The 27,169-nt window shown below is 35.2% G+C and overlaps 1 protein-coding gene across 33 annotated transcripts in view; it reads left to right on the top strand.

The window, feature by feature from the left end:
• SOX5 (SRY-box transcription factor 5) overlaps positions 1-27,169 on the top strand; it is a 1,017,940-nt gene that overhangs the window by 659,309 nt on the left and 331,462 nt on the right. For 31 of the 33 annotated variants that reach the window (XM_045062619.1, XM_045062611.1, XM_045062623.1 and 28 more), the window contains one exon: positions 1,543-1,774. In XM_045062619.1, coding sequence (XP_044918554.1) covers positions 1,543-1,774 — 232 coding nt within the window. The remainder of the gene's footprint in view (positions 1-1,542; positions 1,775-27,169) is intronic. The other 2 variants (XM_045062635.1, XM_023256839.2) reach the window with 1 other exon arrangement.

The raw sequence follows: 27,169 nt of genomic DNA, 5'->3' as shown, positions 1-27,169 counted from the left end.
GTATCCATGGTTTATTGAGCGTCTACTTAGTGCTGAATGCTCTACAAGTCATTTTGCATACACTACACAGTTTAGTCTCAAAAAGCATTACCAGAAAATATTTACATCTCATTTTAAAGATGAGTAAATTGAGACACATTCAAGGGTTAAAGATGAGTAAGTCGATATAGATTCAAGGTAAGTCTCACAGCTAGCAAGTAGTAGAATCATTATTTTAATTCATGTTTGATTCCAGTGACTTTTTTTTTAAACTGTGCTATTATTCTTAGTAGAGTATCTGCAGTACTCGAATACTCTATTCCTTTGAAACTTTTAACACTAAGAATAGTATTATTCAGCAATGATTAGGAGCATCTTTTTTATAGTAAATTTTAAATTTAAAAATCAGGGTTATATATGAAAGAAGCAGTGTGGCAGCTAAGACTTTCCTGCCTGGTCTAGAATAAGAATGGATGATTAGGTAACACTCTTTGTTAAGCAAAGTAACAACTTTCTCAAGGTCAGATCAAGTTGTAAATACAAGAGTTCTTTTCTTTAATTAGAAATTTTAACTCTATACTACTTCTATATAACTCTTGTAGTGAAAAGAAAGGGAACTATCTGCTTAAGAATAATTGCCACATATTTTAAGCTCTAATAGTGTTCTTAGACTCAAAAACAAAAAAAAGTGTTTAATTTTTAATTGTTTAAGTGAATTTTCTTATAGGCATTAGCTCATCAAAACCAAACATCTTTATTTGATTTCCCTCTCTTACTTAGGTATTCTAAAGAGCAAATAAGTCTAGAATCCACCTCTAAATCTTTGATAGCATTGTGGAAATGAAAATTGAAATATTTTTATATTTTCACTTTTTTTACCACTTTGCATATGTGATATTAGAAATAAATGGGGAGGCGAGGGAAGAAAAATCCTCAAATGTTTCAAGATTAACGGCAATTGTAAAATTTATTCAATTCTTAATAAGCTTTAAGCAAATATCAAACTTTTTGTCATGAAGTCTGAGGTTTGCTTATAACTAATATTTATTTCTACATGTCATAATAATCTTACTTTTAATAAAATGCAAATTTGTTATAATGGCCACCATTCACTTATTTTGTTTATTTTTTGATGAAAGAAATTTTAGTTCTTTTCCCTCTTTTAGCTGCCGACAGTATTTGTTATTTATAGATGTTCTGTCTTCAATGAGGTCTATCAAAGTGTAAAACTAGATGGGTATGTTTTGCTTTTTTTTTTTCCCTTTAAAATGGAATGGTCTTTCCTTATGCAGTGTTCTTAGGTGAATTCTCTTGTTTAAGAAGCCAGAATACAAGAGAGTGCTATATTAGTGTATTATTCTCACAACAAACAAGCACTGTTCTGTTGCTACCTGCTTGGCCATTGTTTCTGATTGTGTGCGCTTTGCAGTGGTATTTGGATGGTTTCCTGCTCTCTGCCAGCACAAAAAGGCATTTCTGTTACAATGGCCCCTAACCACACAATGACGGCATTAAGGATTTATGTGGAGGTTTCATTATTTTCTCCTCTTTTGTTCCTTCCAGGATGTCTTCCAAGCGACCAGCCTCTCCGTATGGGGAAGCAGATGGAGAGGTAGCCATGGTGACAAGCAGACAGAAAGTGGAAGAAGAGGAGAGTGACGGGCTCCCAGCCTTTCACCTTCCCTTGCATGTGAGTTTTCCCAACAAGCCTCACTCTGAGGAATTTCAGCCAGTTTCTCTGCTGACGCAAGAGACTTGTGGCCATAGGACCCCCACCTCTCAGCACAATACAATGGTAGGTTGCTCATGGTCTCTTGTGCCTACACTCACTTTTTGACCAGTTTGCTCCTCTGATAAGTTTGGCTTCAGTCTTTTGCTTTAGAATTATCATCTACTTAACAGCCATACACAAGATTCATTCCTAACCTCTTAGAATTCTTTATAAGTAAATAGACTCCAGTAGGAAGTAGAAGATGCTTTTTTCCCGTGTTTTTCAAGAATTTTGCTGTTGAGACACTTACAAGTTAATTAGAAGAAAAAAACATACATATAAGAATAATGTTAAAATAGCACATTTAAAGTTAGCATGAAAGTGAGATGTCACAGTATTTCTATTAAAGGTTTTTCTGGGGGTGCCTGGGTGACTCAGTGAGTTAAGCGCCTGACTTCGGCTCAGGTCATGATCTCACGGTTCGTGAGTTCGAGCCCCGCATCCAGCTCTGTGCTGACAGCTCAGAGCCTGGAACCTGCTTTGGATTATGTGACTCCCTCTCTGCCCCTCCTCCACTCATGCTCTGTCTCTCTCTGTCTCTCAAAAAATAAATAATAAAAAAAGGTTTTTCTGGATAGAGTTACAACATATTTTGAACATCTCCACCATGATAAATCAATGTTTTTCAATTCTTTGCTTTGCCCAGATTGGATTCCAGTATTCCTTATGGTACTGGGAATATTATAGAAGAATATATTTTATAGAAACTACAGTTTTTTAATGCGACTGCAATAATTTCTAACTCAGTCTCATTCACGCTGTTTTGATAATTTGGTAATTCCCTGGTGCATCCTATTCCTGAATTTGCAACTCAGGATAATTTATCTGGCCCCTTGTCCTGGGGTCTGGCTCATTGCGGAAGATTAGGAACCTGTGGTTTCATGGACGAGAGGGAAGAAAAGTGGCTTAGCATCTTTGGCTGAAACATATAAGCATGTGCACACATACACACACACACACACACACACACACACACACACACACACATATACACACACACACACACACACGTAAGGCTTTAAGTCCTTCTTAGGAACTTAAATACACAATCAGCATATTGGTAAGGTAGCAGGGCACTTAGCTGCCAATAAAACCACCCTCACCTTTTCAACATGACTGCTTGGGTAGATGGGTTTTGTGACCTTCTCCTCTTCTACTTCAAGGATGGTGGGGCCATTAATATGAACCAGATTACACCAACAAAATTATGTTTCCTCAGACATTCTCATACTTATAAATACAAGGTTGATTCTGTGAAATCTTTTTTTTTTTGCTTTCTCTAGAAAATTATTATATATCACAAATGTGCTTGGAACTGAAATACGCCTACTTATTTATGTTACTAAATTACCATATATAGAATTAAATCAACAAGAAGAATCAGATATCTCCTAATAACTGTGAAATGGATGCTGTTCTTTGATACTCACATCAGATTTAAATACCTCTTTCAACATTTTAAGCCTTACAGGTCAGAATTGCACTGGGTATGTGACTATGTGCCAAGATTTTCCCCTCAAGGACAGTATTTCCGCTAACACTATATCACACTTATATAGATCTGGTATTTTAATCACATTATCATATTAACTCATTTGACCTTCACAGTAATACAGTGGGTGTTATTTTTGGTCTCATTTTACAAATGAGGAAACCGAGGCACATAGGGGTTAAATAACTTGATTAGATCACTGTTGATATGCAGGAGAACCAGGGTTGTTTACCCAGACATTCTGGCTTTGGAGTCCATGCTTATAAACATTACAAGCTCCTCACAAGAGCACATGCATATTTTGTTATCTGATTATCTCTTATTTGGCAAGCTAAATCATACTATCCATATCCCTACCTTCTTTCTCTACTGTGAGTTCGTATTAGTTATGTGCAATGATACAACTTTTTGGTCTCCTCTCAAAACGGTTAAATTAGGAAAAGGAAAGGAGAAAATGGTAGTACACAGTTCAACAGGGTAAGGAGATCATACCCTGTATTTGGCATTGCATCTCTGCTAATAGCTTTCCTCTCTCAATATTTTGACCATTGTGTTCTCTCAAGGAGTGCTTCTTGGTTTTTTGCCTTGTGATATTACTCTAAACATAAACACACAAATTTGAAGGAGTGGATATAAATAGTTACAACCAGAAGAACATCACAAAGATAAAGGGGAGATTATTTTAAGTTTATTCAAGGATGGATATAAGAAAAGTATATTAAGTTACATTCTGAAGTTGGCATGAGGGGATGCTGTGATGCAGGAAGTTAGTGAAAAGGAAACCATTCAGTTTTTAATGGAGAATTCAGTTCAAATGGATACAAACTATGAATCGCCTACTTTGTACCAAGTTTGTTGTTGTTGTTGTTGTTGGGCACTATGGAAATAGATTTAAATAAAACACAACTCTTTTCCCCAAACTACTTCATCTAGAGTAGCAGTTCTTAGCCAGGGCCTATGGGATCTCCTGAAAATGAGTGGACAATTCTGTATTATGCATACATGTGAGTAAGATCATAGGTTTCATCAGATTCACAAGCTGATCTCCGGATACAAGTGGTTTAACTTAGTTTTAGTGACATGAACACTGATTCTTTTACTTTACGTCTAACTAGTTTGTAAATTTGTTCCTGCCTCAAATGTTTCTTGATTCCATCAGCTTTTCATCTCTTGAGTAGACAAGTCTGTGGAAAAGTCTGTCATATGATCTCAGAGTTTTAGCTTCTCTCTGGTTTTTCTTTCAATATTCACTGGACGTGTTTCCCTGAGAAGTGAGTTGGATTATTTATCCCACTTTGGAAACTAATGTGTGTCCTTGTTTCTGACAGGATTTAGTCTAAAACCCTTTGGCTTAGCATAAAATTCTGTATAGAGTAGCACCAAACTATGGCTTTGGTATTCTTTTCTGCCACATCTGGCCATGGACCCGGTATTCTTGTCATGCCAAGTTTTTCATACAGGTTCAGAAACATACCAGGTGACCTCGAATGACACAGCTTTATTCTTTGTACCTGAAAGACATTCTCTTTTCAGATTTTACCTTCCTGATGAACTATGTTTCTCCCACAAGACTGAGTTCAAAAATTGCTTCTTTTTGAGATGCTTTCACAGACTTCCCAAGCAGAATGCTTGCTGAATTATTCTTTTATCTGTGACATTTGTTTATTCTTTTCTCATGGCCTACATTATAATTTATGTGTTTGTACATTTGCCTGTCTGTATACTGTATTTCTCCTTGAAGGCACAGTCATACAAATCATATATATGACATATATGAATATATTTCTGATACTTACCACATAATAGACACTCAGTGTGTGATTACTAATTACTGGCAGAGTTCATATGGATGATTAAATAGTGAATATGTTTTGGGCAGAGTTGTTAAGGCACTATTCATGGTGAATATGCTGCTTTTCCAGAAATTTAACAACTAAAGTAGAATATACTAACATAATATATTCAGAATGCTTCAGAAAGTGTGTCATAATAGCCATGATATATTCAGCTGTTAAGCTGATTTATATATTTTATTCATTTATCAAAATGATTGAATATATTTATAGAATTGTTATTCAACACAAATGCATTATACTTTTTCTGGGTAGTAGGCCATTGTCATGTTCACTTAACAGGAACTTTTATGTAAGTAGGAAAATACAGTTTATTAAAAAAAAATAGTGTTTATTTTTGAGACAGAGAAAGACAGAGCATGAGGGTGAAGGGGCAGAGACAGAGGGAGACACAGAATCCAAAGCAGCCTCCAGGTGCTGAGCTGTCAGGACAGAGCCCAATGTGAGGCTCGAAGTGATGAACCGCAAGATCATGAACTGATCTAGAGTCAGATTCTTAACCAACTGAGCCACCCAGGTGCCCCAGGAAAATACATTTTCTATCTTTTCTCTGTTCAATATCTTTGAAAACAGAGACAATGTTTCACGGTCTATTTCAAAGAGTTCAATTTAAGGAGAAAAAAAAAAACAGGTTTCCAGATTTCATTGCCTGTTTATGTGTGACATTCATACTCTATTCTTAAATTTAAAAAAAACATGAGAGGTCCACATTTTATATTGCCAATATAGTTTAGAGACAAAGTAAAACTGATGAGTAATCTCTGTAAAGCTGGCTTGAAGTTACATAGAGCTATTCTCTGTATAACATTTAAGTTGGAAAATATTTTCTGCAATAAAAGTTCTGTACACTTCACAATTGTTGCCATATAAAGATTTTGAGAAATTAGGGTTGTTTGTTCATATCCATTGTATGCAGGCATTTGGAATTGGGTCAAATGAAGATATAATTCTTCCTTTCTGAAGTTGTGTTTATTGCCTTAATGTTTTGGAGAAAAGGATTAAATGCCTAAATAAGAGCAGCTCACAGACAGTGATATTGGTGTGGATACTGTGGGTGCGTCTATTCTTGGAATGGTTTACTCATTATTCAGAGTACATCGTAGATGAAGTGTCTTCAGATTATGTACATATATTTATTTAAGAAACTGTCATATTTCCAATAAGTGTAATATTGAGACACATATTGCATAGGTATGTAAAAGACAGATTTTGTGGGTTCCTTTTCTGAAGCTCTTATTAGCAATTAATGACAAATTTTGATTTTCATGTAATCTTCAAAAAGGTGAAAGTCAAGGTTGGAGAGTCATATTCTGACATGAGCGGAAGGGCAGTACGGGGCTTTACTTCTACTGAGAATCAAATCTTCTTGTCCCCTTCCCCCCTTTTTAAACATGGGTTTGGAGACTGTCACTGTAGAGTTTCAGAGACAAGCAAGAATCACTGTAATTTCTGGTGGTTTTTAATAATAGTTCTGATACAGATGAATTTATTTCATGATGCAAAGAACTGTTGAGAACAAACATATCCTCATGTCAGTGTGATTACAGATGAGCACCAGAAGGGAAGAGAGGGAGTCTGAAGAGAAATTAAGTAGCAGCATCAGAGGCAGCTAAGGGGCCATTTTGGTGCTCATTCTCTGGTTGCATTGCTACTTCTGCTGGTTAGATTGTTGTTCAAGTGTCAAATGTGATGTGAAATGAAAGTCTTGACCACCTGTGGTCACTGGACAAGAGTCAATTGTCTCTTTTTGGGGTTTTTTTGTTTGTTTGTTTGTTTCACAGAAGGTATACTCTTATCTCAGCCAAACTCTCTTTTGACTTCTTAAAATCCTGTTGAGTTGAGTGACTACTTTTGTGTAACTTTAGAGTGGCTGCTTCCCAACAGTGACTTTTAAAATATACAATTATTTATTATAACAGTACAGAATTTTTATTAAAAAAATAATTTGAGTTGCTCACGTTATAGATAGCTCAATTTCCTATGAAATAAATATTGCATGTATATATGTTTTTTAACATTTAAAGATCTATTGGACCTGAAAATATGTTTTAATCTATTTTAATATATAATGTAATGTCTGTATTGATAATATTTTCCTGGAACTGTTTAAAGAAAACTCTGGGACATACTATATTGGGATTAATAATTTGATTTATCTTAATGTCAGTGTGTTTAAACATTGCAGGGACACTAGTTATCATAAAGCAACATTCAGTGTGAGTCAGTTTTCTTCCTGAAGTCCATCAAAAGAAGACAAAAGTGTTTAAAGTTGGATAATTTTTTTAACTCTTTAAAAAACTGTTTATTTATTTATTTTGAGAGAGAGCACAAGCAGGGGAGGGGCAGAGAGAGAGAGGGAGACACAGAATCCAAAGCAGGCTGTAGGCTCTGAGCTGTCAGCACAGAGCCTGACATGGGGCTCAAACTCACGAACCCTGAGATGATGTCGTGAGCCGAAGTCAGACGTTCAACCCAGTGAGCCACCCAGGCACCCCTTAAGTTGGATCTTCTATAGAAGTTGGACATATAGCTGGGAACCAAATATAACACTATGGCAAGGCTCCAACGTATAAAATCCAACCTTAATGATGAAATTCACTTAATACATGTGACAGAGAAAAGTTTTTACTTCCTCTGGATTACTGTCAACTCCTGGGATTACTTATTTGCTCCCCCCCCAAATAATTTTCATTGCTATATTATAGCTGTGTCTTGAAATACTCTTCATATGAACTTTGCTTATATTAGTAATGTATCTTCAACGTTTGACTAGGATAATGTTATGTATGAAGTACTGTTCAGATAATATACAAAAGAAAAGAGAAAAATACATGTGTTATTTAAAAATAAGTCACAGAATAGGACTTTAATTATGGTGTGGTAAAGATTCCTATTTCTATATGGCAGTTTTTATAAGCTTTTAAATTTCTGGTTACCTTTGTACATCAAACTTAGCATAAGTTATTATGATGGTATAATGCATACTGTTGTTAACACCAGTGAGGTTATTGTGCAAGTTCTAATAATGAGAATTTCATTGTTTAGGGAGAGCAGTCTCCTACACTCTAGACAAAAGTGTAATTACTTTTGAACGATGTGGAATGTGTGCAGTTTAATAGCATGGAGAATAGATTCAGAAGGATTCAGATAAGTAAGCTTGGAAGCCATATGTGCAGTGTGGCAGTATAAAATTATGATAGTAGGCAGTATAATTCTACACACACATACCCGATTTCACACAGTTTATCTCTAAACTGTTGTTTCTGTAAGAGATAGGCTTGCTTATCTGAACAAGGCCAATTCAATTGAAACAAGGTGAAAATGGTGACAAGTTTGTATTTGTTTTTTATGGTAAATTGATGTTTATCATACAATGAAATTACATTGTTACCAACATTATTCTGTAAATGTTGTCAGAAAATACCACATGAAGCTGTTTATCTAGATATAATCCAAGGCTTGTGTTTGAATGTAAGCTGTTCAATCTTTATACTTGCATTGTTTCTGGAAATTACTCCCAGGGCTAGCAGGAATGAGGACATGTGAAGAACAATCAGTTGGGGTTCATCAAAGCCACTGGATAAGTTGTGCAATGGGTCTTTTTGTCCTGTTGCCTTATAATTTCATTCCTTTGGGTTGGGGGGAGGGCTGAATATCAGTGGGGAAAACCTTGATTCATTTGATGTCCACAGTATATTTGAAGTACTACTGTTGAGTTTAAAGTTAACTGGGCCTTGAGAAGTTAAGGAATGTACTCTCCCACCGTGGGGAAAAAGTGCTATGTGGGAGTTGCAGGCTAGTTCAGGACACTTGATGAGTGTCCCCACAAAATGCTATCCAGTGACAGGTGAATAAATAAGAACTTCTAAATCTGTAGTAATGGGGAAATGTGTTTGCTTAAGAATATGTGGCCTAATGAATTTAATGACTTTCATTTAATAGAAAGTATTGTGGAAAGATTCAACTTAATTATATACAATGAATACCTATCACCAGAGATAGGGAGATGAATAAGAACCCTTCCTTCATGTGCCTTTTTGTATAGTATGGGGATAAGATAACCAGAAAATCACCATAATTTTTTTATAAAATACTAGAACCCAGATACAGGCTAACAAGTGCTAAGGAGATTCACAGTTATTTACATCTCATTGGATATCATTAATATAAGGTTTTTAGTTAATAGTTCAGTAAAATTTTGCCTTTGCCACATATTTCCCCAGGAGCAATAACTAAGAAAGAGGAAAAGAGCAAGTTAAAAAAAATACTGAAGACAAAGCATACTGTAAATATCTTAAAATAAAATATGAGGAAGTTAGTAAAATACATGTCTCACATTGATAGGAAAACAATCAACTACTTTAGTTATTGGGGTTTTGCATGTTTCCTTTCTTTTTCTGTGTGACCACCTTGAATGAGGTGGAAAGAATGAAGAAATACTTGGCTAGGGTATTGGAAATAGCAAAGACACTAAGAAGCGGTGCTGGAAATTTACTTGACTGGTGGTCCTGATTTTGTGGAATGGATAGGTGTCCCTCTTTATTTCATTTACTATTTCAGATCTGCATAATAGAATCCTTTGTATTTGGCAGTTAAAAATAATGAAAAGTTTGGGGACCAACTTTCATTTTGTAGCTTAGATATTTTGTTCTCAGTTCTTCATCATTTTCTTCCTTTGATTCTTTTCCTTCTTTGCTCCTCTTTTCCTCGCTTTCAGTTTGCTCCTATCAGAAAAACATTCTTAATGGGTTCTCTTGTGGATCTCAATGGAGCCATTATCAGGAAGGAAGAGAGGGTTGGAGAATCAGCACCATTGTGCTCTGATATATACTTCCTTCTTATTTACATATATTGCCTCTTGGGGGCTTGCCAAACTTCCTGTAGTCGGCCTAGGTTTCTCTTACTGTATGTGATTAATAAAGGTCAGTTGGTTCTATGATAGAATTTTCACTGATTTTTAGTTAGTTCTTCACAAAACTATGTGGCATATTTACTCAATTTATTCAGAAATCATATTTGCTTTTCTTTCATGATTCAATGTTGATAGTAAATTATAATATTATATTTAATGTACTTACTGGAAAAAAGGACTTAAAAGTCTATACTAGTTTTGATATTATTTTTGGAAATTGTGCTTATCATTGAATCCAAATGTCTGGGACCTAGTGCTTTAGCAGATATGCTATGCTCTTTGTGTGCCTGTTCCTAGCTTCTATTTTAAATTATTTGACAGCTTCTGTCACTATTTTCAATACGTTCTTGGTTCCTTCTTTAACTCAATTATTGCTTTTTGTCTTCATATTTCTTTCCTAAATTTGAGATTTTGTAGAGATTGGTAAAAATGGAAATTATTTACATAACTATAAGGTGATTTTGATGTCACTTTAACGGTATTAACTTCGTGCGAGTGATAATAGCAACGAGTTTCTCGTTGTTTCTTATTTTGTAATTGCAAGGGACAGTCACTTAAGGGAATGCAAAATAAATAAGAATTTTCCAGTGTTGGTGACTGAATTCTAGGAATTAGAATGAAACCTACAATTGCCAATGGGACCTCAAAATATTTCAAATAATACCTACACCATATTCCCTCTTGGCTTTATCAGTTAGATACAACTATCTACTGTACCTAAAAAGAGAGGAATTATCTTTGTAGAGCAGTTTCTCTAAAAAGCACAAACACTGGTACTTAATTTGGATCTTAAGAAAGTGAAGTCATACAAAAAAAATGTAAGGAAGTATTGGGTTTTCGTTCTCATTTCTTTTTCTCATGTATTTTGGCAATTAGACTCATACACCTTCCTCTTTTATAAGTATAGACAAACACAAATGCCTGCATTGTTGGGGGGGGGTGATGGATTTTTTAAAAACAGAAAGGAATTCAATAGTACAGAAAATCTAATAGGAAGATAGAAATGAGCACTCTGAAGAGGAAGGGTTCCTTAAGAAATGCCAATCTGAATTCAGAATGAACACTTTTGCCACATGAGGTGCTTTTAAAAACATTAAGTGAGGGGTGCCTGGGTGGCTCAATTGGTTGAGCATCCGACTTCATCTCAGGACATGATCTCACGGTTTGTGAGTTCAAGCCCTGTGTCGGGCTCCGTGCTGACAGCTCAGAGCCTGGAGCCTGCTTCGGATTCTGTCTCCCCCTCTCTCTGCTCCTCCCCTGCTCACACTCTGTCTCTCTCTCAAAAATAAATAAAGATTAAAAAACAAATTAAAAAAAAAAGCATTAAGTGAGTTTAAATTCTTTTCTTCCTCCACAAAGTTTGAGATGCCCATAATTTGTACTGGCATGAAAGCTGTCATTAACAATGAATTCATTATAGCATTTTAATATGAGACCAGCTTGATCATTTTGTACCCTTTCTCCCCCCATTTTTTGTTTTACAAAGTCAATTTTATGTTTTTCTATGCTCTGTAGAGGAGAAAGCCGAAAGTTCTTTGTTACTTGTAGCGGGGAAATAAATGTAAAGCTAACTTAAATTTACAGTTGTAATCGTTCCTTTTGTTAACAGATCTTTATACATACGCGGCAAGCTTTTTAAAACTTTTTCCCAGAGACAGTTTTTAGGAAGGATCCATGTGAGCAGATGAGGTGTGAATGTAAGGAGAGCAGCCTTGGGCAGCTCTGTGACACTGACATCACATGATAAAGTAAATGAACACAAGTGACTGGATTTTGTGTCTTATTTAGTCAAGGCTGCTTCTGCGGCAGCAGAGCAAACAATGTTATCATTATATAGAGAAGCAGTGTTTACTTCAGTGTCTCTTCTTAGCCCTTAAAAATCCAGCCTGTCTCGAGATAAAACAGTTAATCTTGTTGGTCGATAACCCTAAATGAGAGAATAATATTCTAAGAGTGAATAAACAATTTTAAATGGAGGTAGGTTATAAAGAAGGAGCATAACCACAAAGGCACTATTAAGGACCTTTTTATGTGTGTATGAATATAAAATATGTATCATGTAAAAAGTCAAAACCTATATTAATGAGTAACAAAAAATAGGTTACGATAATTTACAGTGTTAGACTTAATAAGGTGCTAAGCCTGGTACCCCCTTCTGTTGCTGCTGCTGCTGGACCCTTCCCTCTGTGTAAACATATATCTGGAGAGGGGGATATTGCCGGGCTGTTACCAGTATCCATCTTTAGGCTTTGTAGCAGTGGCTGGCATGCTTTGCACACCAGGGACACAGGAGTCAGAGAACATGCTTCTTCTGAATCTGAGATTTTGATTTCCCCAGAGTCATCAGTAGAATATAAGAAGCGACTTTGAAAGTCTTGTGTGAATATATCTTATAGCCTATCTATAGTCTGATAGTCGCAGTTCACATATGGGAGATTTAAAATAGTCAATGCTCTGTAGAATATGTTATCTAATAATTAATAATAGGGATGTATAATATTTCAATCTTTTCTATGTACCAGCCAGACTACATTTATTTTTTCAGCCAATTTTATGTCAGCCCGGTGAGTTCGACAACTGTGATTATCCCCAGTTTACAGACAGACAATAGTCTTGGGTGAAGTAATTTGCCTAATAAGTAAGTGGGAGAGTTTGAAGTCATGACTTTAGAACCCAAGCACTTACTAACTGTACTTACTGCCTCCCCACTCATACAAACATTGAAATCAGTTTTATAGTTTATTGGAATAAATAATTTTAAAAGCCCTTAGAAATCCACGTGGGGCATTCAGGTGGAATAATTCATTGTTGCCTATTATACCTTAACTCAGAGACAACTTGATTTTTTAATCTTTTTATCTGGCTTGAAATGGACCGAGAGATTTAACTAATTCAGAATGGGTACTAGAAGTTCTGCATAGGCTGTTGGGTAATATATGGGATTTTAAAGGATTACTTGCTAAACCTTTCACATCAAGATTAGGAGGAATTTGTGCTCTGCCTATGAGACTGTTGGCAAAGCATAGTGGTTTAGCACATGGCACTAGTGACAAAATTACTGAGTAAATTCCATGTTCCGCTGTTTAGTATCTTATGGCATTTGGCAGTTATAGAAATTTTCTGTACCTTAGTTTTGTCATCTGTAAAATAGGTATGATAAGAATAGCATCTGAGAGACTGTTATGTTTAAAGAAGTCAGTATACCTAAAGCACTCTGGTGCCTGGGATATAGCGGAACTTAGCTTAGTAAATACTAGTTAAGTGAGTGCCTAAAGAAATGTTTACATTCTATGATCGGGGAGAAAAAATGGTGCATTATATTAAATGACTGATACTTTCAATTCTTATAAATTTAAGTGACCTACAAGAAAAGGTAAAGCTAAGGAAGAGTACTTTTGAAATGAGAAGTCCAATAGAAATCTCAAACTCTTGTCATTAAAAGGTTTTTTTTTCTTTGTATTTTTAACTATTAACAAAACACAGGATTATCAATCTGAAATAATCTGAGTCTCCCAGTCAGATATTTATGACAGATTCAGTTATCATAAATATTGTTCATTGGCAGCCAAATTTTTGCTTACTGTTATTAAGGCTGTTCATCAACAGCAACTATCACCACCACCACCACCACAAGAAAAATCTACCTCAGCCAAATCAGAACTGCATTTTGATAGGATTAAAAGATGTAGAATGTGAAGGGCCTAAATTCACCCTTCAATTGCTTGGGTTCCAAGAAAGCCCACTTTTTGTAAGGTGTCTCAGTTGTATGGTGTCACTCTGTCCCTTTGTTTTCTCCTCTGAATGAGGATGATACTAGAACCTCTGAATATACACAGGTGTTACAAGGATTAAATAGAATTCTCGTAAGTGTTCTTGAACTATGCTTGGCATATAGCAAAGACTTAATAGATGCTGTAGTTCTTCAGTCGTTTGTGTTCTGTTGACTAATTACTATGAATTACTAGAAGAAAACACTATGGGTTTTTTTGGGGGGGTAGGTGGTGCTCCCAGTAATCACGATTTCCTTTTAGTAACCTGCAGGATTATTACGCACATTCCCATCCCATTTTAAGTGGTCCAGTGGTCTTATCACTAAACTTTGTCAGTATCTTTGGATGTAATTTGAACATGAGATGCAAACTCATTTAAAGGCAAAAGCTCTCAGGGACGCCTAGGTGGCTCAGTCGGTTAACTGTCCGAGTTCGGCTCAGGTCATGATCTCGTGGTTCGTAAGTTTGAGCCCTGTGTCGGCTTCTGTGATGACAGCTCAGAGCCTGGAGCCTGCTTTGGATTCTGTGTCTCCCTCTCTCTGTACTTCCCTGCTTGCTCTCTCTCTCTCTCTCTCTCTCTCTCTCTCTCAAAGAATAATAATAAACATTAAAAAAAATTAAAAAATAAAAAATAAAGGAAAAACTGTCCGGTATCTTTGGAGTCATATGCCTGTTTTGTTCAGCACCAGGTCCCTAGAGTCTGGTACAGTGACTGACACACAGTAATTGTCTTAAAATAGTTGAATGGTTGAATGGTTGAATAAAGCCTGTGCCCATAAAAGACATTCTGAGTGCAAATTTCCTTATCTACATGTTAAAATGTTACTTTACACATAGATAGTTGATGTAACAAGTAAATGAAATAATTACCTACCACAGTGCCTGTTGTATAATGAATATGCAGTTAATGCGACCCCCTTTTTGTCAGCCTTCTGATTTTCTCAGTGCAGTTGCTGTGCAGATAACTAATCACAGCATTCTCTTGTAACTTCACATATTACACTTCTTCAAATAATCTGCCTGAGGAGACGAACATCAGTACATGCACACACACGCATGCACACACCAGCAAAAGTGTTTTGGAAAATAGTACATTTAAAAATTGCTAAACTTTTGTTGCATGAATATCTGGAAGGCAAGTGATTTTTCTTTTAGTACATGGTTAAGGAGGTTCATGTTTGAGACTATGGTTTTATTAGCATATTCTTTTGTTTTTGTTTTTATTTGTTTGTTTGTTTTTACATTTCAATGTGTTTTAAAATGCCTATTTGATTTTGGGAATTTTAGAGTTCCTGTGAGGGATTCAGTCCTTTGTTTATTTGTGCTATGTTTATTGCTTTTTAAAGTCCTTTGATCTTTCCTTTCTCTTTACCAATAAGAGCAGCTTGAGCTGAGGTAAAGAGGCTGAGATATGGATAAGAGGCACTGTACAAATGGATTTTTTATAGGATATTAGCTGAACCTGTCAGAAACCTGACATGTCACATTTAAAACTAACACACCTAACCAAAATGTGTATATTTCTAGCTGTTAATTCTTGATGATTAAACGTGTATTTCTGCTTTTGTTTCATTGGATAAAACTTTGACTTGTCACTTTCCTAATGTGCTTCATGTGATCTTTTTATTTCCTATCAAATAAACTCTTCCCTGTTCACTTATGTCCTCTTCAGTGGTTCTATAATTATTTTTGTTTTACATAGATAGAAACATGTTTTTCCCCCTTTTTTACATATGGTGTTTTTGCTTCATGCAGAGAGAACTACACAGATGACATTTTTTAAAAATCCAAATTTAATTCAGTTTTACATTCTTATGTTTATAACCCTGAATATCTCCAAAATGTCCTTACCTAAAACACTTTAGAGTTTTATTACTAGATTTATACCAGTAAAGATACATCAGCTTTCTTAGGGATAATCTTTAAGCAGAACTTAGCAAGACAAGCTTTGAAAACTATCATTCCTAGGATAGTAAATCTCGAATCACGAAACATCGGTTTAATCGCTCCCCTTGACAACTTAACACGGCAGACTGAAATATAAAAGCCGATGCAAGTGGGATCAATGGATTATCTAAGTCCCTGAACATCTTCTCTTAAATCGGAGGACTTGACAGAGTGGTTGTGAGAGGGGTGTGTGTTGTGTGTCCCTTGTCATGTGCAGAGCATTAAGTTTTCGGAGATTAGTGCTGAGTGGATGTGGTCTACCTGGACATGAAGCCGGGGAGAAGGACATTGGGAGGGAATGAAAAAGAGGGGGCTACAGAAAGAGAGGGATAGAGAGATTTACATGTGAGAACTCAAGGGGCTTTGTCATGGCAATTGTATAAAGTGATATACAGTGCAAATCGACTTGAGCATGTCCCCGGATAGCAGGCGGTTTACAGCCTCCACGAGCCGAGATTACTGCTTTATCTTGTCATACTAAATTAACATGGCAGCGCGCTGTTAAACAGTGGTGACCTCTTCATCTGGGGAAATTGCTGCCTAGAAGAGAGATGGTATTTGAGTCTCTCTCTCTGTCTGTTTCTCTCTCCCCTTATACCCTTAAAGCATTTGGGGGTTACACAGTAGCCATTTAAAATATTATAGGAAAATATTTTCCTATTAATGCTACAGTAAATAGGGTGTAATTAGATCAAATGGCCATTTGGGTAGAATAATAGGATTTTATTTATCCCATGTTCTAAAAAATGACATATCATCTTTATACATTGGAATTAAGAATATATTGGCTGCCTTTTCATTTTAATCCCTTATTATTCTACAAATAGCCTGTTAATTTGTGTAAGAGTTAATTTCTATACTTGCCATAAGAATTGGTTGGTGGTGAAGAGATAGAGGAAATAAGGCTCAGACATTGGTTTTCCCACTCATCAGGTGGAGGGATAGCCCAAGAGAACTCGCAAGAGGATTATACCTTAAATAGAAGTACCCAAGTTATCTCTTCTTCCCAGAGCTTACCAGGTACTGCTTCATTTTTCAGACTTTTAAAATTACTTTATTAAAAGAGGGGGAGAGAGAGAGAGAGAGAGAGAGAGAGAGAGAAGATCATGAGATTAATTTGCTTCATCCCTCTGCCAGTCTGCAGCTGTTCCCTTCATGTATTTTCTAATTCAACATATAGGAAATATAGTATTTGTTTCCTATCTTAAAATGTTGATAAATCAATCAAAATCATATATATATATATATTTTTTTTTTTTCTGTGCTCAGTATGTGCTATTGAAATTTGAATCAAAGGAAAGGGCAAAGTAAAGCTTCAAAATACCATGAGTGTCTATTCCTTTATGTCCCCAGTTGAAGACTGTCCATATTTAAAGTGTAGCTCTATGACATGCTTCCTCACTAACCTGTAGAGCCAAGTGTTTTCCATCCGTGTGTTAAATCACTTTAAGGCTCACAGGGTGAGCTTTGTGGAATCTCTGTCCCCTCTGAAACTATGTGATATATGCACTCACATTTTTTTTCTAGAGGGAGGGCCCATTACCTTCATTATATTCTCCAAGGGGCCTGAGCTACCAAAATAGATGATTACTTGTCTAGAGCTTAATTCTGTTTTAGGGCCGTACTAGGATACATCCTCACACTGGGACTATAGATCTACCAAGCAAGATACTGACTTACAGACACACTTATGATTGTGCTTATTTTATAATCAGAAAATGTATTCACCAAGTCTGCCTTGGGGAGTTTTCACAGGGCTGCCACATTTGGAATTCACCCTGTAGGCCACCTATTGCTCCTGACCACTTAACACTGTTCCTCTTAGCATTCTTTCCTGGGTCCATTTTTTGAGCCATAGACTTGCTGTAATTCTAGTACAAGGATGAGGTTCAGTTCTCCAGTACCCTGGATTCAGAGTACAGACCCTGGAAACACAGAAAGACTGTTCAGCTTACAAGGGATGTGAAAGAGAGGCAATGCATTTTCTTTTCTTCTTTTTCTTTTGATAAAACATATTTTCTTTTTTTTTTTTCGATAAATTGCTTCCTCCTGCCCTCTGCCCTCTCTCCCCACTTTTCCCAAGTCAGCATGTTGTCAGAACTGTGAAATAGAAAATACACATTGATTTAGGAGTCACCTGACTGGTTAAATTCTTCCTTTGAAGCCCTGGTACCATACTGTTTGACTGACACAAAGTTTTTAATATCAAGGTAGTTTGCTTCTGTTCAGTATTGTCATAAGCATGGTGTTTTTTCAAAGAAAAGAAAAGACAAAAAATATAAAGACAATGACAGAAATTTCTACCAAGTTGCCTTTGTATGTTGTATATTATCTGGGAGCTAGTATTAGAGAAGCTATTGAACTCTGTCTTTTTGTCCTTATTCTCTCCTTTGATAATTTCTTCCTTCCTAGCATTTTTCATCAAATTAGATGCATTAGCAACTCTTCTAAGTAGAGAGTCACTAGGTAGCTACTTTCTCCTAAGTTTAACTATTTCTAAAATTTTCAACTAATTCTTTCAGTGAAGTTCAGGACTTGACTGTAAGTCGATGTGATGTTGTCAAAAATATTAACCTTTCCCCTATTCCTCACTTCTCAGTCCCTGTTATTTGTTTAATATATTTAATGAACATTCTGCACACTTAAGTATTAAAACTTTGAAGGGTTTCTTTCAGATAAATTGCAAATTTGACATAAAAAGTCATGGAGAGCAGGTGTAATTTTTTGTCTTATGATATAGCAACATATCAAAAGTAACAGGAAAGGACCCTGGCAAACTTCTCTATCACCTCCTGACTCAGAACCAAGGGTAGGAGGTGGGGAACAGGCTCCTGTTACATCAGCATCATAAACATCAGAAATGTAGAATGATAGAGACCCCTATTCTGGAACTGAAATAAGTAGAATATAGTGCTTGAATACTAGAGTATTGAGGATATCCTTATTATTCAGAAAGTCGATGTGATCTAGTATTTTCCTGGAAAAGCAGAAAACCTAAGAGAAAAAAAGGAAGAAAAAATATATAAACAGACAAAAAGAGGAAGACTGTAAAGAAGTAAAAACAGTTGTCTCATCACACTAAATATAAATGGGTAAACTTACCTTTTAAAAGATTAGTATTTTTCTGAATTTGTTTAAATATAGTTTATTCTCCTTACAAAAGTGAGACATAAAACAAAATAACATTGAACTGTTAAAAATAAAAAGAAAAGTAAAAATATAGTAGACATACACACACAGAAATCAGAAGTAATGTTATGAACAGACCGAATTGAATCAAAATCCTGGGATAGAGTCTTTTTATGTTGTTATATAGAGATAAAATGTCATGAATATTTAGACATTAAATAAACTACATAAGGAAAATGTTATTTTAAAATATTAATTTATAGAAAGAAAAAGATGCTAGAAATATGAGGTGTTGACAGAAATATAATTATACTAAGAGATATTAAAGCATCCTTTTCTCTTTCACAGATGGATTAGATAGAATACAAATTCATGGAGGCTTTGATAAATATAATTAATAAGTTTGATTTAATATCTGTATGTAGATCACTTAAAAATGTTTAAAAAGTACACTACTAAATAATTCTTGTGTTAAAAATCAGAACTATAAGCTACTTAAAATAACAGCATGAATATAAAAATTTGCCATGAAATGATGAAAGTTCTAGTAATAGGCAGATTTATAACTTTGAATGCCTTAATTATTTTTTGCACATCTCAGCTTTTTTAACTTAACATTTTTACAGTAACATTAATAGTTTTAACTTTTTTTTAAATTACAGTTTCTTCCATTATTCATTTTGTTCTTTTGTTCTTTCACTCTTTTTATATTATTAAGGTATCATTGACACACAGTGTTATATTGGTTTCAAGTGTACAACACAGTGATGCAACAATTATATTACATTATGCAATGCTCATGACAATAAATGTAGTTACCATCTGTTACCATACAAAGTTATTGCAATGTTATTAACTGTATTCCCCATGCTGCACCTTTTATCCCTGTGACTTACTTATAACTGGAAGTTTGTACCTGTTAATCCCTTCACCTATTTTGCCCATACCCCTACCCCCAGTGCCTTTATTATTAAATTGAATAAATGAGGAAAAAAGAACAAAACATCTAACTTTAGAGGCAGATAAGCATTATAATAATGCTATCAGTACAGGCACGGAACAGAACCTGAGAGATACAAGGAAAGAAATAAATGAAGTGGGAGAAAATCAGGCAAATTTTTCTCCAGATTAATAAATGAAAAAGAGCAAACACAAATACACAAACGTATAACTGATAAAGGGTAATGTCATTACTGTTAGAGAGATAGTATAAATTGTTATAGTCTATTCTAGGATTTTCGAAATTGTGTCCTAAAGAACATGTACCATACAATGTCAAAAACAAAGATTCTATGGTCAAGTCAATTAGGGAAGTATTTCATAATATAATTCATAATCCCACTTTTTGATATTCAGATTTCACACAGTATATTAAGGTTCTGAGAAGTCAGCCCTGTTGTTCAGAGAACTAATTAGGTTTATCTTGCACAGTGTTTTCTACACTTAATCATTCATAGAGCCCTTCTTTAATACATAGCCTTTTGAGTCTATCACTGGGAAGTAATATTCTATTGAACATACTGGCAAATGTGGCTATATAAAAGTATTCATTAATAGAGTTGGGAATCTTGTTGAAATATATAGTTTATAGGACTGCAAATAAAATAGGAAAACTAAACACACTATCTGTAAAAGACTTTTTTTTTAAGTTGAAGAATAATCTTCAGAAATGCCACCTATAACCAGCCAGATATTTTCAACTTCTAAGAAACTGAGAATTCCCATGCTGTATAAAACTTTCTTCTAGAGCCAAAATAAAAACAAAAAACAAAAACAAAAATAAAAAACTTTTCTAATTAGCATAATGATTCAACCAAACCAATCCCAAAAGAAAAGTAAGTGCAGTCTCACTTTGCATATAAATACAGAAATTCTAAATATATATATATATATATATATATATAATATATAAATTCTAAATATATATATATATATATATTATATATATATATAAGAGAAAGTTTCAGTCCCTTACTAGGCTTTTAGTGGATCATGCTTAAAAAGAGTAATTTTGGTGAATTCAGGGAAAGAAACATATATTATCATTTTCTGTATTAGGGGGTCAACAGAACTGGCTTGCCAAATATGACACGCTGCCTGTATTTGTAAAAATAAATAAATAAATAAGTGAATGAATGAATGAAAGAAAGAAAGAAAGAAAAAGAAAAACAAGTTTTATTGAGCAGAGGCACGCCCATTGCTTTATTATTATCTATGGCTGCTTTTGTGGGTCAGTGGCAGAGTTGAGTGGTTGTAACGGAGGCCCTGTGGCCCTAAAGTTGAAAATATTTACTATTTGACCTTTTGTAGAGAACCTTCGCCAATCCCTTTCTCACTGGCTCATGAAGAAATCTTATATGAAAATGCTCCGAAAAATGTTTGATAAAATTAAACATCCATTGGTTGGTTATATAAAGTCGTTGTAAATAGTTAATACACTTTTACAATCTGTAATAACTACTTCAAACTTAGTGGTGAGGTTCTCTAGTTCCTTTCAAGTTAGGGATAAGTCAGGCTTGCTCACAACTTGCATTTAATATTACTTTATCAGGTTCCTCCCTTCCTCCTTCCCTCCCTTCCTCCCATCCTCCGTTTTATCCAGCCCTCCTTCCCTCTCTCCCTTCTATCTTTTTCTATCAAGAAAAAATAGTGGAACTTTTAACTCAAGAAAAAGAAAGAACAGTAGGGAATTTTCTCAGAATTATAAGAAATTTTAATCAAGAAGAAAACAGTGGGGTGATTTTCCCTGAATTATAGAACTTAAAATGATCTGAAGTCTTTAGGTATCCTAATGAAAACTTTTTCAGCAGACAGCTTTCTTAATGATACAGAACAAACCAATTTCTCTATATACTTTGATTTCTTTTTTTTTTTTTTTTTAGAAAACTAATTTACAGTTCTCTTGATAATGTCTCTTTCTGTGTTACTGTTTTTAAGTCAAAAGGTTGTAATTCATGATTATTGAACAGAAACGTCCTGATTTGTTTTCAGGTTACTCACTTCCATGGACAGGGTAAAAACTCCCTCTTACCCATTTGTTACAGGCCTAACATTAACAAGCTACATGTTTTCAATTTAAAACATATGAAGAGGGGTGCCTGGGTGGTTCAGTTGGTTAAGCATCCAACTGTGGCTCAGGTTGTGATCTCATGGTTCGTGGGTTTGAGCCCCACGTGGGACTCTATTAGGCTGACAGCTCAGAGCTTGGATCCTGCATCGGATTTTGTGTCTCCCTCTCTCGCTCTCCCCCTTCCTTGCTCGCACTGTGTCACTCTCAGTCTCTCAAAAATAAATAAACATTAAAACATTTAACAAATGTTAAAATATTTGTTAAAAACAAAAACAAACAAAAAATGTACCCAGAAAATCCACTATCCTATGGGCATGACCTTGAGCTGGGACCATGTTAGAATGAAAATTGATAGCTCACTATTAAACTCCTCACTGTTCCTAAAAAAATGTCTGATTAAAGCAAGTAACGCCTAAGGTTGTTGAACTGCGAATGAGTATGCACCTAAGAAATTCCTATTGCTATTTACCTCCTTTTGGTACTCCATGGTTTGAGATGGAAAACAGTTTGGATGTAGGACTCGAGGGAGTTTACTTTAGGCACAGTCTGCCTTTTCAGAGCATTTTCTCATGATTTAAAGGACTAATTTTTTCCCTCAGGACTACTTCAATTTTGGTTCAGGTTTGGTCACCTTGGAGAGTATATTTTTACTCAGCTGGCTTTCTCAACTTCACCTTGTGCCTCTTTGGTTTCAACTTGGGTTCTAGATCACCTTGGGATTATCATTTCACTTGGTCTCCCTTCCTGTAACGTTAGCCTTTGGTTAAATTTTCTTCCAAGTTGCTACTGGTAATATTGCCAATTTCTGCATGAGATCTTTAATTACAGGAGGAACCCTATTGTGTTTTTACCAAGTGTTCTCTTGCTGTTACCTTTTATTTTATGGGAATTTTAGAAAGACAGTGGTGTTATTGGGTCCTCTCAAACATCACAGAGATCTCTAAAAGCAATAAGGTTGTAGTCTTCTCTATTACACTGCTTCACTGGACTTGATTACCTTGCTGCCTCCTAGACTACCTTGGACAAAATGCAGCACTGCGATTGATTTCCTCTTTGAGTAACTGTGGTGTCAATTGATTAAACTTAAATAAATTCATATTAAAATACCATTTTCATGAGTTTGTTTTTTTTTACCTAAGAATTTGGACAAGGACATATTTTCAATCTTACTAGAAATGCATTGTCTTTAGATTTCTAGGCCAGATAAAAATTATTCTCATCTGTCCAATATCCTTCTCATACAATTTAGCTTTATGCATTTTCTCGTGTGTGTGTGCATGTATGTTTCATTTTTTTTTGAGAGAGAGAGAGAGGGAGCACATGCCTATGCTCATGGAAAGCAGGGGAGGGGCAGAGGGAGAGAGAGAGAATCTTAAGCAGGCTTCATGCCCAGCACAGAGGCCCAGGCAGGGCTGCATTCCACAATCATAAGATCATGACCTGAGCCGAAATCAAGAGTCAGCTGCTTAACTAACTGAGCCACCCAGGCGCCTCGTATACATCTTCTATGCTTATCTCTCATTACTTGATTTATTACATAACAGTATATAGTTTTGTAAATCATCATCTTTTAGGCACCTAATAGTCAACATTTTTTTACTCAAAAAATCCACTGTAGAGTCACATAGTTAACCATACTTTCACGAAAAAGCCTATATAGCTCAGTGGTAAAGTCCATCTGGTGAAAGTCTTTTTTTTTCCTCATTAGATTTGGTTTTATTGCACCTTTGATCAAAATGTCAAAGTGCCTGTGAATCCCTTCTTCGATGTGCCCTCTTCTCTACCTTTAGTTGTGGAATTTGTTCTGCCAGTCTTCAGGCCAATTTCTGGGGTACTTAGGATGATTTGATAGTTATCTAGTTGTGTTCATGGAACAATGGGAGCCTAAGGTCCTATTCTGCTGCCATCTTCCTCAATCCCAAAAGTCTTTCATAATCAAATTATTGGAAATTTCTTTATTGAATAATAAGTTAGATATTGGTAGCACGATGACCAGTTAACCACATACAACTGTTCAAACTTGCTTCATGGATCTCTTAAAAAAATTCATCCACATGCCCTTTATACACCCCTTTCCACAGTGGTAGTAATCCTTTACCAGTAGGCTCCTATATGTCCTTTGTAGCAAAGAAAAGAAAATGATATAATCTAATGCAAAATAATAGACTATTTGATATAAGAACAAATATAGCATGGTAATTAGAGTATATGCAAAGAATTTGCAATTGAGGTGTTGATGAGAATGATTTGCTTGGCTGGCAGACATACAAACTGGTACTTTATAATAAAGGTTCATTAACATGTAAATAAGTGGTTTATTTTTGGTGTCAGCAGTGACATTGCAGTTAATTCTTGGCCCTGGAATCAAATGCTTAGAGATATTGATTTAATAAGAAACACGAATATCAAGCTTGAGTTACAGTGGAAAAAAAATTTCTGCTTATTCGCTAAAAATAATGTAAGTTAACAAATCTTTTTTTTCATTTGCTAAGGCTGTCTCATGTGAGGAAAGTAAGATATTAAGTTAAACTTTGCTAATATTTTACAGGTTTAGAGAGTTTGAGAGCAAAGGTCATTTTATCTGTCTATGCATTTGGTGAAAACGTTTTATTCTACTGGGTTAGCTTTAATTGATCACTGAATATGAAGACAGTCTACCAGGAGTATTTATAATTTCTTTGATTTCCAAGGTACATCTGGCTAACAGAGCTGGTTAGTTTGGTGACTCCTTTTTTTTTTTTTCCTTAAATTTTTGTAGTGTTTATTTTTGGGAGAGAGGGGAGAGAGAGAGAGAGAGAGAGAGAGAGAGAGAGAGAGAGAACGAGTGGGGGAGGGGCATACAGAAAGGGAGACATGGAATCCGAAGCAGGCTCCAGGCTCTGAGCTGTCAGCACAGAGCCCAACATGGGGCTTGAACCCACGGAACCACAAGATTACGACCTGAGCCAAAGTCAGACGCTTAACCGACTGAGCCTCCCAGGTGCCCCTGTGCTTCCTTTTCTTGCACAATCCCATAGGCAGATTCAGAATTCTTTTTGAAGACAGCTGCCTTCCCAATCGTTCTAAAATGAAGCATGTATTAATAACTTTGTGATAGGGGCGCCTGGGTGGCGCAGTCGGTTAAGCGTCCGACTTCAGCCAGGTCACGATCTCGCGGTCCGGGAGTTTGAGCCCCGCGTCAGGCTCTGGGCTGATGGCTCAGAGCCTGGAGCCTGTTTCCGATTCTGTGCCTCCCTCTCTCTCTGCCCCTCCCCCGTTCATGCTCTGTCTCTCTCTGTCCCCAAAATAAATAAACGTTGAAAAAAAAAATTAAAAAAAAAAATAATAATAACTTTGTGATAGAGCTACTAATCTATATGGTGGACTAGTTACCAAATAGTCCAGCTAAATACTAATATGATCATAAAAGTATATATATACTAAGTACCTGTGATTTCATAGTCCAACAAAGTCATGAAAAAAAAAAAAAGAAAAAACTTTAAATGTTAATTAATTAACCAGTGTTTTTATAGTTCTGCCGTTCTGTACACAGAACAAATATACAGTTTTTAAATTTTATTTATGGTTTTACATTTTTATTGAGATATAATATTGTGAGTTTAAGGAGTACAGTGTGTTATTGTGATGCGTTTATATATTGTAATATGATTACCACCATACTGTTAACTAAAAACTCTGTTATGGCACATAATTATCATGTCTTTTTTTAATGGTGGGAACAATTAAGATCTAGTTTCTTAGAACTTTGAAGTTTATAATACAGGTTGTGTATACAGTTTTCAGTATTTTTTTAATGTTTTGTCTCATATCAAACCATAAAAGAAACATATTTTTAGGTCTCTTAATGACAAAAAAGCCACATAACTTCTGGAAGAATAGCAGTGTGGTTGTACATATGTTTGTGCCTATATTATTGACTGTTTATGTAAAAAGCTCATAAAATCATCAGTCAGCAAGTTGAAGTCATACAAGTACATAAATGTAACATGTATAAAAGATTCAGTGAGAATAAATGTAATATAAAGCTTATGCAAAATGAAACTTTGCAAAGATGTCACACTGCTAAATGTTCTTCTAATAATCAGAAAAAAGAAAAGTGGGAGAAAACTTATTGTGATAGACAGGGCCAGATTAGCCATTAGGCACTATAAGCACAGCCTAGAGCCCATAGGACTTTTAGGGGCCCAGGAAAATGTTTTGACTTCTTTTAAAATCAGAAAGACAAGTAAACTTTCAGGTGGAAGAAAATTTTTTAATATTTAATACTAATATATTTTCCCAGTGTAGTCATATAATTAAAATAATACTCTTCCTTCTCTCTCTCTCCCTCTCCCTCTCCCTCTCCCTCTCCCTCTCCCTCTCTCTCTCCCTCTCCTTCATCATCATTATTTGTTTGTGGAGGAAGGTGTTTACGAAAGCAAAATTTCTTAAGGCCCAGGGAAGTTTATGATGTGGCTCAGGCAGTGGGTAAAACACAGAAAACAGTTTTGAAAAAGTTTTACAAAGATGCCTTTTATACAGAGCTCCTACCACTTCCGTTCTTGCTCCTCTCCAATTCTACCTAGTCTTTTTACATTCCATGTTTTATCATTCTGGGTCTGATTTGGAATGTCATTCTTATTTGCAGGTTGCTTTGTTATAATCCTTTAGCAGCTTGAATTGTGATATTGACCAACTGATCCCAATATTTATCTACTGCCTAATTGAAAGATCAAGTTATTTTTCACTCTCAGTAACAAAATGCAGCAGCTATACATATAGGTGGAAAGTATGAGAGAAAAAAACAAGTTAATAAAAGTGAAACACACAAAAAGATGTTAATTTCGTAATATTTTTATTTCTATACTTTTAAAATTTCTTTTTCATTTGCTGGGTAGTTTATTCAGACATAATAAAACAAAAGCTGACATCAAAAAGAAGACTTTTAATTATTTGTAATTGAGGTGCTTTTAGATTGATATATGAGATAGACATAGGCATTTAGTTTCTTTAAATATTGTTCATATTTTTTGATGAAAATGTATGCCTTCGTGTTTTTATCATTTAAAAAAGTCACTGTAGTCTCTTCATCTAATTTTGAATAGTTAAGTATTTTTGTTACATTTAAATAGCTATCAGATTTCCATGGTGGATAAGGGGATTTTTATATGATCCCTGTAATTATAAAGAGATTTCCTTAGTGAGTGAAGTGCCTCATTTATGCACCTCTACGAAAAGGGAAAAAAAGAAAAAAAAGTATATCATAA

Source organism: Felis catus, chromosome B4 (genome assembly GCF_018350175.1).
Source record: "Felis catus isolate Fca126 chromosome B4, F.catus_Fca126_mat1.0, whole genome shotgun sequence".
NCBI lineage: Eukaryota > Metazoa > Chordata > Mammalia > Carnivora > Felidae > Felis > Felis catus.
This window is presented reverse-complemented; position numbering and strand designations above follow the sequence as displayed.